The sequence below is a fragment of the Seriola aureovittata genome, chromosome 8, assembly GCF_021018895.1.
Source record: "Seriola aureovittata isolate HTS-2021-v1 ecotype China chromosome 8, ASM2101889v1, whole genome shotgun sequence".
Taxonomy (NCBI): Eukaryota; Metazoa; Chordata; class Actinopteri; order Carangiformes; family Carangidae; genus Seriola; species Seriola aureovittata.
In genome coordinates, this window is record NC_079371.1 from 22,021,168 (window position 1) to 22,035,573 (window position 14,406).

The window sequence follows — 14,406 nt, forward strand, 5'->3', positions numbered from 1 at the left end:
CAATGGCTCTTTAAAGAACTGACTGCGAACACGTGAAGATGAGCTCGTTTTATTCTTTTAAGGCATCACAACTGTACAGTACATTGCCTCACACATCCATATTGTCTCTTGAGTCGTACAGACAGAAGAATAGAAAAATATAAATTGACACTGACTGTCACCATGAAGCTTTTTTTGAAACAAGCATACATTCTTTAATTTTCAGTGATGTTTTTTTTTTTTTTTTTTAGTAATTTCCAGCCCGAGACGAGAACAGACAGAATCCTCAGAAGGTGAAAATAGATTTGACTTTCTTTTTTTTTTGCTCTGCAGTACATCCACAACATCAGGTTGTGAGTTATAAAAACACTCAACAGCTCAACAGTATCTGCTTTTTGATGGTGGAGCAGATCTGCGGCAGCGTCACACGGAGGCTTGTTTTTGCTGGCGGCCAGTGAGCCGGCCCTCCGGAGACAAACACTCAGGAAGCTTTGTGGCCGGCAGTTTGACGTGTACTGTAGGCTACCATACAGCAGGTTAGATATTTGGCAGGGGGGTGGGGGGGGGGGGCACACGCTGTTGCAGCACAGAGCAGCACCAGCTTCCAGGTGTTTTAGTGTGACAGCAACATCCTCACTCATGCTATAACGAGTCAGAAGAGCCCTTATTCAAAAATGTAATTACTAATGACTACACTTTTTTTTTTGTTTGTTTTCAAGCAAAGGGGGAGGACATCTTGTGGTACAGTTCACTACAACAAGGTGTGTTTGTGTTGACATCCTGAGATGAGAGCATGCATCATCCACAACACTCAAGATGGTGGGTGGAAAACCTGCCCTCGCCCCCTCCACCCCCCCCACCCCCCTCCAACAACAAAAACTTCACTAAGAAGAAAAAAAGAAAAGACTAAAGGAATGTCATTTACATCACATTAACACCACCACTAATTTATACTTAATGTGCAAATGTTTGGCAAACTCATAACAGCATCTACTAATGTGCTAAGCTATGAAAATAACATAAAATAGATCATTCTGAGAGTTTCTGTGCCATGAACTGTAACATACGACAGCAGCTCAGATTGATTTACCAGTATACAAAGTGCAAAACTTCCCCTCTCCCACTGCTGCTCTGTGCTTATTCATATAGAAACAAAAGAAAATGTGATTGTTGGAATGCAATTTTCATTTTAATCCACTTGTTCTGGAGCCCAAATACTGTCAGGTAGCAGCAGATAATGTTTCGTGATCACAAAAAGGATGATACTGGTGATAGTGATTATTGATTTTTCTCTGGTTTGTATGTGATATCAGTCATGTAAACCTCTCAGAAGAAGGGTCGCAACATGGAAAACAACGAATATCGATCAGGTCACCACCACGTCACGTTCTGATAGGCACAAACACTGCGGAGGGGGCAGCAGAGACCTGCGAGAGGAAACACATAGAGACAGGTGTTCATTTTAAATCTTGACATGTGGAGGATTTCCCTGTGACTGTAAACGTACTTTTCTGGGTAGTAGGTGCCAACTTTCAACTCTGGTTATGCCTCATTTTCTATGGTCATCCCTGGGTTGCTGGCACCTAAACAAACACACAGGTGGAATAAAAATCTGTCATTGAAGTCACAGAATATGAATAATTTATTTTCTGGAGGTTATGAAACCAAACAGCACAGGAAAAAACATTATCTTACCTTTCTTGTCTTTGTCTGCTGCATTGTCACTCTCTGTCCAGGAGGGGGTGCTGGTGAGCAGCCGGCTCTGACTCTCTCTCAGAGGCTTGGAGGGGAACTGGCGGCCCTCTGCTGCACTGGAAACACACAAACACCCATGAGGAGGCATGTAGCCAGGAACCCTGGGCCCACCCTCCTTCTTTGAATAAAATAATGCTAAATACTGTCCTCCTATGATCTGAATCATTAATTTAAAACTGCAAAACGGCCATAACAGCTTCAAGGTGATTTTCCTGCATCATTAAACCTACAGGTTAATAAACCATTAGGGGCTGACTTGTGACTTGTGACTTGTGCAGACGCTGCTGTTTTTTGGGTTTTTTTTACTCACCCCTTGTTGGCAGGGTTGGAGCCAGTGGGTGAGGAGGGCTGCTCAGGGTCCAGATTCACCAGACAGGATGGGAACGAGCAACCTTCACCTAAGCTGGAGAGCCAGGAAAGGAAAGGAGGAAGTGCAGCTTGATGTTTGAATGACGATTTGGAAATGAATTTCGTTCAGTTTAGGTGAGATTATAAACATCAGTAGAATTATAAGTCATGGATCTAACTTTATGTATGTGGAAATGATGGATGATGACTGTATGGATGTTAAAACGTCTATGCAGATTTTGCTGAGCAGCTACCACTGTGGCCACTGTTACCTGTGGTAACGTTAAATTCTAAAACCTTGTCTGACTCAGTAATGTACAGTATGTTACAGCCTGCAGCTATATTTACCTAAGATGAGGTAACATCAACGTCACTGTTTCTAGAGAAAAAGTGCTTTGCAAAACAACATACGAAAATAACTGTCCATTTGTTTTTTTGTTTTTGGAGAATAAATAAATGAGGCTACATAGTGATTAGTTGCTGCAGATATTTTTCGGGTATCTAGTTACAGCTGAATCTCAAGTTTGTATCTCAAAAACATGATTTTGTTTTTATATAATACTGTGAGTAATTACCAGGAAGTTGCATATCCACAATATTATTCTTTCTATCAGCATGAATTACTAATTTAGCAAATCTGGAGCTTCTGCATTAATTGACAGTTTTGATGATGTTGTTTACTGGTGCTGACGCTCTCTGGTCTCCTTCAGGACTTTCCCGTCTTCTGAACCATTTTGTTTCAGTGTAAGCGTCACTAATCCCCGAGCTGAAGAGCGGCTGCTTTCATTCAACACTTCCTTTTCATCCAGAGTTAGATCATGTTGAAATGTGACTGAATGTCTTTGTTTGAACTAGAGTGTGTGATTACCATGGGCACTGATGCTGATTAGCATGACATTTGGGTGACTTTATCATTAGTCTGAAAACTCATTGTCCTTATAGAGTTGCAGTTATAGATGCAATGAAAACACACTACGGTAGTATATAATGTAAAAGGTGTGCGTGTCATCGTGATGACCTTACGGAGAGTAGATGAGTAATAGCCACTATTTTTTCTGTGTTAAGATGCTGTGTTATGAATACAATGGCGTTGAATGGCCTTCAATAGACATGAATTCATTATATGACTCACAATATATTATATATAACATAATGAAATCATTCACAGTGAAAAAGAAAATTGATGTAATATAAATATAGTAGAAGTCTATGGGATTATTTCTGACTATTATCTACTAAGAAAATCCTAAAGTCTGACAGTTATCTATAAAAACAATATCATAGTACCCATCTTCAAAGAATCATGCACAATGTTTTTTTGTTTTTAGGAATACCTCATTAAATATAAGTACTTAAATATAAGTATTTTCAAAACAATAAGTATGTGATGAGTAGAATTACTGTGTAGTATTCACATCCATTCATCTGTCTAGTAATGCAATTCTTTAGACAATATTTATACTTTTAAACAGGCGACAATTAAACTGTTCCTGAACATACCCGCTGAGACCTTTGAAGTCTGGTTGACGCACAGTTACGCACAGTGACAGTCCTGCCAATCTGAGATGCACGTGATCCAAATCTTAGCATCTCAACAGGTTACAAGTTGGTTTTAACGTTCACTGTTTTTTGTTTTTTTTGCACAGCTGGATGTCTTAGCCACACAGAGCCACCGCCTCAAGTGTTTGACCCGACTGTGCTTCAGACACTGTGGCTCCTAAACTGATTAATTATTTCTTAAATCATAGACTTACTTTATTGTTGTTGTTGTTGTTGTTGTTGTTGTTGTTGTTGTTGTTTTAGTTTGCCCACCTTAAATCTTATGTTGTTTCTAATAATACCTCATGTCATGGTTACTTCTACAGTTTTCTTTTTGAACACCTTTGACATTTTGACCTCACCTGGAGAAAATGGGAACAGGCCAGTATTTCACTTCATCACCGAAGACCTGGCGGAAGTTCTTACTGACGCCCAGACTGAAACCGTTCTTGTCTGTGCCGTGACGAAAGACCGGGGCGCGTACAGCCTCTGAGAGGACACACACGGAGGAGAAGAGGAATAAATACAAGTTCGACTTTAAACAGCAGCTCAGTCAGTAAAACAGATCAACACACGAACTCGAATGAAACAGCGCTTTGTTGTGCGGGAAAAGCAGTTCTCAGGCTGTTCCACCAGGTGTGACTCCTCTTCCTACCAGTGTCTGTTACTAAGCTGCTTACTGCTCTGAGCCTTGTGTCTTTGCATTACACTGTAACATACTCCTCTGGATAATCCACTCTCCTCAACGCACAGAGACAAAGTGTGCCAGTGTGCACACATAATGAGAAACGGCTCCGTCTGATATCAGCCCACAGAGGCTCATCAAATCACTGCGCTGATGAGGATGGTGACTGACGGTGGGAAAAAATGCACTGACACATCCTTCATCATTAGTGCACAGACGACACTGTGTAAACCACGAGCAGACTGGAATCAGATACTCGGGATAGAGAAAAGATGAGAGGGAGCTGCTGTTTAAATACTGCAGCTACTGAGAGAACACGCACACACACGATGGGTATGAAGGACGCCACCTACCGAGAGTGGATCTGTTCTTGCAGACGAGCCAGCAGTGATAGGTGAAAAGAGAGGCGAGGCTGACGGAGAACATGGAGGCCGAAAAGAAGAGGAACAGGATGTGGAACTTCGCCTGAGTGTCTGGGAGGCCGTTCTGAGGGGGAAACAACACATCAACACCGCTACACAAGCACAGAGTGGACACTGAAATCAACTGAAGCGGGTGAAATCTGGGTACTGAGAGTTTTCTACTCCACTAATCTAGAGGTTTCTATTTCAGTGCCACTAACTAACCGGCTGGTTCATACCAGGTATTCTCTCAGACGGAAATGTGCTCTACCTCCGGCCTTGTGAAGAAAATCAAACACCACACATGTAACACAGGAATCATGTTGTCCATTAAGAGTTCATTAGAGATATTCTGTGCTGACACAACAGTTTCTAAAGAGGCTGAAAAGTTGATATTGTAGCAGACAATTTATATTTACCGTCCAAAATTTAATGAAGTATTGAAGATCTGTCGCAGTTATAAAAAGGCAGTAAAGTAGCGAATATGCCAGGAACAGCATGAAATACTTGTAGTTGGAGAATCCCACACAGTTGTTCACCCTGCAGAAAGAACAACAGGAACACTGAGGATGAGTTGGTGGCTGAGCTGTTACAAAATCAAAATGTCGCTGTTGTTCATTTTATCTGCTGAAGTGAAGTATATTGTATGTCTTCCCTCTTTAACTTTACCCCATGTCTGTTTTTACTTGTGTAACTAACCACACGTTTGAATCAGAGCTCATCCTCAGCTTTTCTTAGTAACATTTCGACACAACGCAGGTCTTCCATGTGTAAATTTGCCTGATTCCAGTTTGCATGAACATTTTAATTGTATTCACGTTGACTTTTTAGTTTTGTGGATGTGAACACAACTACCCTCAGCATTTCCAGCCTGTTTTAGTCTGAAAAACACGTAAACACAACCACTGGGCTGCAGAGCTGAACTAGAAAAACCTTCAATCAGCAGGTTTGTTTCATTTCCATTCAGTTACAGAGTATTGTAGTATTGTATGTTACATTTTGTTCCAGATGGAAAAGGACATGTTCATATCAGGCATTTCAGACAGAAAGCAAATCCTGGAACCTAATGCTTTATGATCCAATGGAAAATTTGCATTCGCTTTGCAGCTGATTCTCATTTTCAGTCATTTTTATTCCTGGTTCCTCTCAAGTTTGAAAACCAGACATTGTTCAATATGGAAAAGAGATTCGACAAACCAATTATATTTAGTAAAAACTGCACAGACTCAGATTTATTTTTGTCTCAAAATCTATCATCTGGCTGGACGAGAGGTTAAATATCCAGTAAGCAAGTTATTATTTGTGCATCCACATGACGCCTGTTTACAAGCCCTGTTGACGTGAATGTGACCGGGCAGTGTGAAAATAAAGAAAATAACACCTTTCCCCATGAAACCTGAATTCTTTTGTGCCTTAATAAATTTATATAATTACACACCATGTGAGTACAGTGCTACACTGGCACAGTGTCACTGATCTTTGTTTTAAATCCTATTGCCTGTTTAATAAAAGAGTGTCACTACGCACCAGGGGCAGTGGTGATCCATCTTCAGGATGCATCTGTAACACAGCAGGGTCAGACATCAGTGTAATTGAATCTTACTCCGTCTGCCAGAATTTAATATATCGTGTGGTCTTTTCTCTATAGGTGCATGAGCAGAGAGCCGTACTTATCACAAACTGAACAATGGTGACATCGATCAGGCTTCAGCAGCTGGCAGCGGTCACAGAAACGGATTGCTGAGGAGACACAGCCAATTCAGTCACACAGCCGTCAGCAGCAGCAGCAGCAGCCTCTCCTAACACCTGACCACAGACTATCAAGGTGACGGGGGTGAAACGAGCTCTGAGAGCTGCATGTCAGTCTAGTCTGCGCCTGTTGTCCTGCATCGGCAGCAGCGTGTGCCGTACTGTACTGTACCTCCAGAGTTGGTGCGCGTGTAGATGGGCAGATCCTTGGCTATCCTCCTCAGGATCTCCTGCTGAGACTCTCCCCGATCTTCACGCTCCAGCAGCTCCTTGTCAGAGTAGGACAGGTGGAACTATGTAGGGCAGAACACAGAGGGAAAGACAAACAACACCTGTGAATTACCTGTGAGCAGTGCAGTTTATTTATAATGACTCATATCTTTAAATGTGTCAAAACACTCAAATATTTTGTCAGATGAGCTACAAGCTATGGGAGTGTCAGTGATGCAGCCATGTCTGTTATGAAGCTGCAGCTTCGTAGGCGGTGAATGGTATCTTTGTTTCTTCCATTTGTTTTGGCTCCTTCTGCCCCAGCAGGCAAATGGGGGCAAAGCAACACAGAGCCGTGATATTACTTTCAGCCACTCAAGCGACTTATGATGAACACTGGAAACAAATAACTCTGATGATAGCAAACACTACAGCACCCACGAAATTTGACTTTTATTACAATCTCAAAACCTCCAGTGATCCGGCGATCACGTCTCATGCAGGAGAGCGTTCATATGAGGTGATTATTGTCTGCATGTGCGCTTCTCACTGACGGAAACTGAATTGCAGAGGTGGCTTTTCCTCCGAGCGTCCTCTCCGAGATGCATGCATGTGTGTGTTCACCCTGCAGAGCCGGAGTGCTGTGGTCAGGATCAGAGCCATTAGAGTGCAGCTCCAGGCACTTCCACTGGAAAGTATTATTAGTCTAAATGCAGCGTTCAATCACCCAGGGAGGCTGTAACCTACATCTGCACTTCCCACCATGCCTCATCATGCTGGCCGACTGTAACGCTGCATTGTAATCAGACACACTCACCTCCTTCAGGGGGTTCATGGGCTTGGTGAAGATGGTTTGCCAGTACGCCCACACAAACATGATGAAAATGGCATGGTACACCAGCAAGTACACGACTGAAAGCAGAAAAAAAACACAAACAAGTCGTCGCCATCGTCTTCTCTTAGCAGTGGTGCGAATTTAACCATTTATCCAAGGTTTGCGGCTTCATTAAATATCAATAATATTGGTGTGATTTTATTTCTTTGACCGTGGTGATAGAGGAAGAGGCAAAAGATCACCGGCGTCAGAAGGATTCATCCATAAGTGTTTGTACAAACTTCATAAAAATGAAAGATGGACGTCTTTCTCTCTCACTGTAAAAGCCTTTAAACATTTAACTGAGGTAATGAAAAAAATCCTGAGGACACACTTCCAGCTGACACAGGCTGATTGTGGTGTTTTGAAGGCAGCTGCCTCTGCGCAGACTGAAGGCTGCTGAACCTCCTCTGGCCTGAAACTCTGCTCGGCACTTGACAGATACGGAGCAGCTGGAGACACTTTAAAGTTTAAATGATTCCTCTTGATGTTAAACAGAATTATAAAACACTTACCCTTTTGTCCCGTGTCTTCGATGGACTCTGAAAAATGAAAAGAGACAGTCATGCCTGTGTTGAATTAAAGAAGTGGAAACACTGTGGAGAGGGTGAGGATATTTCCAAAAAAGTGTTATTTTTATTTTAAATCCTTCGCACAGGGAGCACCTCCATGTGGTGGAGGTTTTTTGGTTTTTTTTTTTTTCATGATACACGTTTGACTGACAGACTGTCTGAATTCAATTTAGCAAGAGTGAAAAATGCTGACTCCGTAAACCTCTAATCCCAGAGTCCAATACCACACCATTCACAAAATCAATACACAGCATGCTCCCAGTCAGACAGTTCGACTCATTGTTCCTCTCATATAGATAAGCATTACTGTGCATTGACAAAAGGAAAACAACAGGAACATCCTGCACAGTTTGTGTGTGTGTGTGTGTGTGTTGTGTGTGTGTGTGTGTGTGTGTGTGTGTGTGTGTGTGAATGCTGACAGCTGCAACCGCTCCCGCAGAGGGGGCCGGGGCGAAGCTGCTGATCATCAGCACCCACATAGTTGATGAGCACCCCCAAAAAACCTGCACACAACACACACACCTAAAGACCTGGACTCAAACATAAAAAGAGACAAGTGGAGATCTGTTGGAGGATCAGATAACACTGCTCTCTATTGGTCCTGATATCTAAGCAATGATTAGCTGAGCAGAATCATCCATCTTCAGCAATTAGGCTGTAAAGCAACACACAAACACTACACACACACACACACACACACACACACACACACACACACACACACATGCACGCTGCAGGAACTGAGGAAAGGTGAGCCAATGAGCTGAATTGAGGCGTGCTGCCAAAAATCGTGTGCGCGCCACCTTGCCAGCATAAAAACGCCAGTCTGACAGTGAAGCACGAGTGTGTGTGTGTGTGTGTGTGTGTGTGTGTGTGTGTGTGTGTGTGTGACTAAGGGCATGTGCAAGGATGTATATTCATGTGTCTATGAAAGTATGATTGTCTCTGCCATACATCAGCTTCTCCTTTTTTCTCTTTGCTTTCTTGCCAAAATTAAGTAAATGTCCAACAACACAAGAAGCCAAACACCTCCTGATTTCACAGCTTTAACAACCTTGGCTGAAAGAGGAGCGACTGTTCAAAGGCTGATGCTTTAAAAAAAAGTGGGTCAACCACAGATTGCTTGGGGTGAATTATGTAAGCCAGACAATGGGATTAACTGAGCTGCTGAAAGAGAGGTGTCAGCTGACGATACTTTCCCACAACTGTCCCTGTGTCTGTCCGTGGAGCACATGCCGGCCTTGAGCAACCACTGTCCTGCCCTGCTGCAGTTGTTTTCATCTGTCCGTCCCATCTGACTCGAGAGAATCACAATTTCCTTCTTGTTCTGCAGGATGCAAAACAAGAAGGTTGAAAAAAACCCCACATCAAACAGTGATGTTGCTTTTTTGCTGTAATCAAAATATCTCATGGATGGCTACAGACACATGCTGTCCTGTAATTCTAGGAGAGGTTCATCCTGGGACAGATGCTGTGCCGGCCTCTCTGGGGGGGGGGGGGGGGTTTAGAAACTTTAAAACAGGGCCAGACTGAGGCACAGTCTTAAAGACCTTGTCTTGTGACAAAAATGTGTGAACACTCACATTTAAAGCCCTGGTTTAATAACAAACTGTAAATTATTCATATTCCAGTATTTATTCAGTGTAAGGATTGAATGTAATGAAGACCAAAAGACAGTATCTGGATGGATGGATCTGTAGGCAAAGGGTCCCTGTCTTTGTAGTCATCTGTCTCTATGTGGTCATTTTGCATCTCCTCATGGTCGTTTTCTTGCCTCTTTGGTGTCATTGGTTGTTTTTCATCCCTTTGTGGACATGTTTTTCTTCTCTTTTAGGTCTCTTTGTGGTTATTTTTTTATCTGTGGTCATTTTTAATCTCTGGTCACTGTTGTCTCTTTGTGATTTTGCATCTCTTTTTTTTTATTTTATGTTTCTTTGTGGTTATTTTTTGTTTCTTTGTGATTCTTTTATGTTACTTTGTGGTTGGTTTTTGTTTACTTGTGGTTTTTTGACAACAAAAAATGTTAAGTCATTTCATACAGAGGTTTCTGTCCAGGTGCTACAGGTATGCAGTAGACCTGTTGAGTAATACACCCATGATGTAAAGACGCCAGCTAACCTCTGTGGTGGGCGTGGCCTCAAAGGGTCAGATTTTGGGTGGAGGGGCATGCCACCCAAGATCCACCAGTCTGGCCCCATCCCTCCCTGTGACATGGCACTATTGCTACTACTCCTGCAGCATACGTAACTCTCACTGATCAGGTGACTAACATGAAGGTGTACACTGTCAGTTGAAGCTGGATTGCACGTCCGTCTAAATTTGGAGAAGATCAGCTTTAAGAACAAACAAACAGCCAGAACATCAAACACTCCCTTCCTGTGTTTTCCTCTGTTTGGTCTCTTAAACTGTCTCCATTTCATCGCCCTTTCTGACAGGGGAGATCTTCTTTCCTAGTGGCCTGACGAGCTGCCAAATGGAGCAGAGGAGTAGGCCGCTGAGACTCCTCTGAGACATCCTAGAAAACCATTACTCACTATCCAGGTCAACTCTGCGTTCACCGTTCACAGAGGAGGCTCACTGTCTGTAGCCGCACCATCCAACGTTCAGCAGTCAGGCGGAGTGTGTGAAGGAGGGAGGCAGGCCTGACTCAAAAGCCATTACAGTCAGACGACTTGCCAAAAGATAATGCTGCTGGTGGTGTTGTGGTGGTGGATATAAATTCAGATAATGAAGCTGAGCGACTACACGAGCCTGAGGCTATTACAGTAAGTCTGCCAGATAGTGCTGATAGTAGTGGTGGGGTCAGATAATGAATCTGAGACACATGGTCTAATCCCATTCTGTTCATCCTGCCATAGTGTATGTCACAAGAATGTAATCAAAGCTTCTTCACAATAAAAACTGGCTGTCAAATCATTCAATTCTGTCTGTGTTTTCATTTGTACATCAGTTTTTCGTGTAAAAATACGTTGCCACTTCACCATAACAATATACTGACAATCCCTGGTTTAACTGTTATTGTCATGTGACACTGTCCAAACACTGCGTAAACAACAAAACAGTCTTCTGCATTAAAAAAAAAAAACAATCAGCCTGAACCACAAACTGCTGAAACAGAAATATTTCCCCACCCCATCACCAAAAAAAAAATACACACACACACACACACACACACACACACCAGTCAGAGACATTTCCCCTCACACACAGACATATACACACACTGCTTCCTCATACCACCCAGACAGCTGGTTTCTTACCTATGCAAAGCTGTAAAACATAGGCGTAGTATGACCAGGCCACTATGAGGGCGATGAACAGGACCGGGATCCAGTACAAAACTCTCTGACAGCCCCGCTTGATACTACGCGAGCCCGACGGTGCCATAGTCTAGGAGCGGATCATTTCTCGTGTGCATACGTATGTTACTCTCCCTCCCCTCCACTCCCTCGCTCAGTGTGTGCGTGTGTGTCTGTGTCTTCCTGTAGACTGTCACTGCATCGTAGCTCCGGCTCTGATCAGCCTAATCGGCAGCTCAGTCGCAACATCCTACCAGCCTCCCACCCGCCGCTGCTGCTGCTGCTGCTGCTGCTGCTGCTGCACTGCTCTCCCCTCTGATCGTCCTGCCCAGCCGCTGCTACAGACTACAACAAAATATCAGACAGCTCACACACACACACACACACACACACACACACACACACACACACACAGAGGCAGCGCCGCCTCTGATGCCTCCCCACAGGTTGCCATGACGTCCGCGAGATGCTGCAAGCCTGGCACATTTTTCACCGCGAGCAGATGGGTTCAATTAGTTCATACTCGTGATGTTCAAACAGTCTCAGTTCAGTTGTTCAGTCTCAACACACACACACACACACACACACACACACACACACACACCTGCTTTACTGCATTTGAGGGGACCATATCCCCTAATCTTAACCAATATATCACAACTAAAATCCTATCCCATAACCTAGACCTGATTCTAACCCTAAAACCAAGTCTAACCCCTCAAACAGATATTTGGACGTGTGGGGGTCCTGGATTTTGGTCCCTACAAAGCTGCTGGACCCTGTAGGTATGGTCTCCTGATTTACATACAGTAAAACAATCCCATACACATACTGTCTGCTATATTCACACAAACTATGTTAGGGCAGCTCTGGGTCAGCTGTACCACAGGTTGTTAAGATTCAGTGGTTTTATGTTCTGTATTCTTTAGTATAGTTTGGATCTGTGTTTCACAATATGTAATGTGTTTTGCTAGTGTCAGAGGTATTGTTGCCTGCATATTGTGTTTTATACCTGACGGTGTAGGTGGAGGCCCAATCCACCTGCTTCTGCTGCCTCACACCCAACTGCACCTGCAAAATATTTTACAACCCTGCAGTGCATTGTGCAGCCCTCCTGCCAGGCTGCAATCTGTATCATTTGCCCGTTACCATCATATTTCACTGAATCATTCCTGATGTTTGATTGAAGAACTCCTTACATGTTTTTTTTCCCCATTAATGCTGTTTGGATGTGAGAAAGATTTAAGCTGTGATTTACCACCTGTTGTCACAGCTCTTGTGTGGGTGGCGAGCTGCATCAAACTGACAATATGCACCACAATATGTACATCTGAGTCTTAGAGCAGGGACAGATGGCTCGGTAGCACATCGAACCTGAAGTAGCTTTGATTTGTGACAATCACCGGTTTTAATTTTAAAATAGATTCCACAAAGTATATGTTCTCTACTGCATAGAGAATTTGTGTTCAGCTGTGCTTTATAAAGATACAAGCATTCAAGTGGCTTTTATAAAAAGCAATGTCCCCAAAGGCCGGTTTAGCTTATAGACAAACAGTCAGTGATGGGAGATACAAAAAAGAATACAATAATGAATAAAAACAACAATTAATACAATACACACATATAACAAATCACACACAAATAAACAAAGGACAACAACGTCACTGTTGTCAATATCACTTGTCACCAAAACCATCAGAGAACGCAGGGGAGACAAGAGAAGCCAGAAACTGGAGGTCATGGTGTCACACCCACAGCAAGTAACAGGCCAAATCACGTTTTGTTTAAAAACAGCTGATGGAATAAAAGACCTCAAGTCTCCGTTTGTGTCACCACCAGGGAGGTCAAACTCCTGCTTTGATGGAAGCTAATTAAAGTCACGGTGTCGAAGAGTCCAACATGATGACCTGAGCTTTCTGTGGGACTCTGGCTGATCCAGGTGGCTAAGATCATTGAATTTACAAATTATGGATCGATTTATTTGTCCTGAAAAGTACTCGGCTCCTTAACCTGTGATAACAGTTGTATAATGTCCTCAGTCGCCCTGAAGCAGCTTCATGTCATCAGGGTATTTTTGGACAGAGCCTGAGACTTCAATTTTTTATCAGTGACAAAGATGGGGGCATTAACAAGGCAGGGAGGAGCTGGCAAATGAGTTGCATTATGGGAATTGTAGGATCCGGTGTCTTTTGAGTTTCACTCATATCTGAGACAAAAAAAAAATTCAGTGTATCAGTCTCTGCTGCTGTTGACCATTCCTGCTTTAATCTGTCTCCTGTAAATCCCCCAGCTTAATGAAAGTGCAATGCTAAATTGCTGGAGAATCCCTTTAGCCTCCCTTTCAGAGGATACAGTATTTTTTTTAACGTCAACTGAATTGTTCATACCAATGGGAAAGTGAAACCTGAAACCAAAACAGCTTAGAACTGGGCAATACAAATATGGCTGGGTGATGTTAGCAATGTGTGGATATGATGAGCAAGTACAGGCATTCATTTTTCCTTTCACTCAGTTAAAGGAAAAGTTAAGAAAATTGTATCACTGACGTTTTTTGTAGCTGTAGAGTCTGAATACCACGAGCAGATAAAGCCAAGTCACAAAATAACAGATTTACAGATAAACTTGATACACAAAGACCTATTCACAAAAAGTAGCATATCTTTCTGTCACTGCACCAACTACAAATGAATAGATTAACATTGAAACGAAACTTTACTCTAAATGTCAGGGATCTGTTACTGACTCCTTAAAGAACCCCTTCACCTCATTTCAGGAAGTGCAGGATTTGAGTTTGAGACTGCAAATTATTACCCTGCTGAATTAATCATTTAAAGATAAAAAGTCCCTGATTAGAGTCTCGAACACCCACACAGCCCCAGGTTGCTGATGATTAATACTGTTAATGATTTGCCTTCAGGTTGAGGATAAAAAAGCTAATTTATTCTACTGTGGTCCTGCTGTCAGTCCGCTGTAGTTAAAAAGAAGAAGAGGTTTG

The 14,406-nt window shown here is 42.8% G+C and overlaps 1 protein-coding gene across 3 annotated transcripts; it reads right to left on the reverse strand.

Annotated features, from left to right (window-relative positions):
* Window positions 1-33: 33 nt before the first annotated feature.
* zdhhc2 (zinc finger DHHC-type palmitoyltransferase 2) lies at window positions 34-11,759 on the reverse strand. 3 transcript variants are annotated; one of them, XR_008828428.1, is made up of 14 exons: window positions 11,373-11,759; window positions 8,056-8,082; window positions 7,484-7,578; window positions 6,629-6,749; window positions 6,378-6,447; window positions 6,235-6,267; window positions 5,127-5,247; window positions 4,947-4,985; window positions 4,660-4,792; window positions 3,984-4,110; window positions 2,045-2,137; window positions 1,675-1,785; window positions 1,487-1,562; window positions 34-1,406 (listed from the first exon to the last, which is right to left on the reverse strand). XR_008828428.1 is itself a non-coding variant. In XM_056382818.1 (14 exons), the coding sequence occupies exons 1-13, from the start codon at window positions 11,497-11,499 to the stop codon at window positions 1,522-1,524; spliced, it is 1,143 nt and encodes a 380-aa protein (XP_056238793.1). In that variant the 5' UTR covers window positions 11,500-11,756; the 3' UTR covers window positions 34-1,406; window positions 1,487-1,521. The 3 variants fall into 3 exon arrangements, 2 of the variants coding, with proteins under 2 accessions (XP_056238793.1, XP_056238794.1); XM_056382818.1 differs by having other exon boundaries at window positions 1,675-1,790; window positions 11,373-11,756; XM_056382819.1 differs by lacking the exon at window positions 4,947-4,985 and having other exon boundaries at window positions 1,675-1,790; window positions 11,373-11,751.
* Between the last annotated feature and the right edge of the window lie 2,647 nt (window positions 11,760-14,406).

What these genes read in the sequence shown, in the direction of transcription:
- zdhhc2 (XM_056382818.1), bottom strand. Translation starts at nt 11,499, where the DNA reads ATGGCACCGTCGGGCTCGCGTAGTATCAAGCGGGGCTGTCAGAGAGTT. An exon ending in ATGGATCACCACTGCCCCTG is followed by an intron (nt 5,248 to 6,234) that starts GTGCGTAGTGAC and finishes TTCTTTCTGCAG; the next exon opens with GGTGAACAACTGTGTGGGAT. An exon ending in CCTGTTCCCATTTTCTCCAG is followed by an intron (nt 2,138 to 3,983) that starts GTGAGGTCAAAA and finishes CTGGCTCTCCAG; the next exon opens with CTTAGGTGAAGGTTGCTCGT.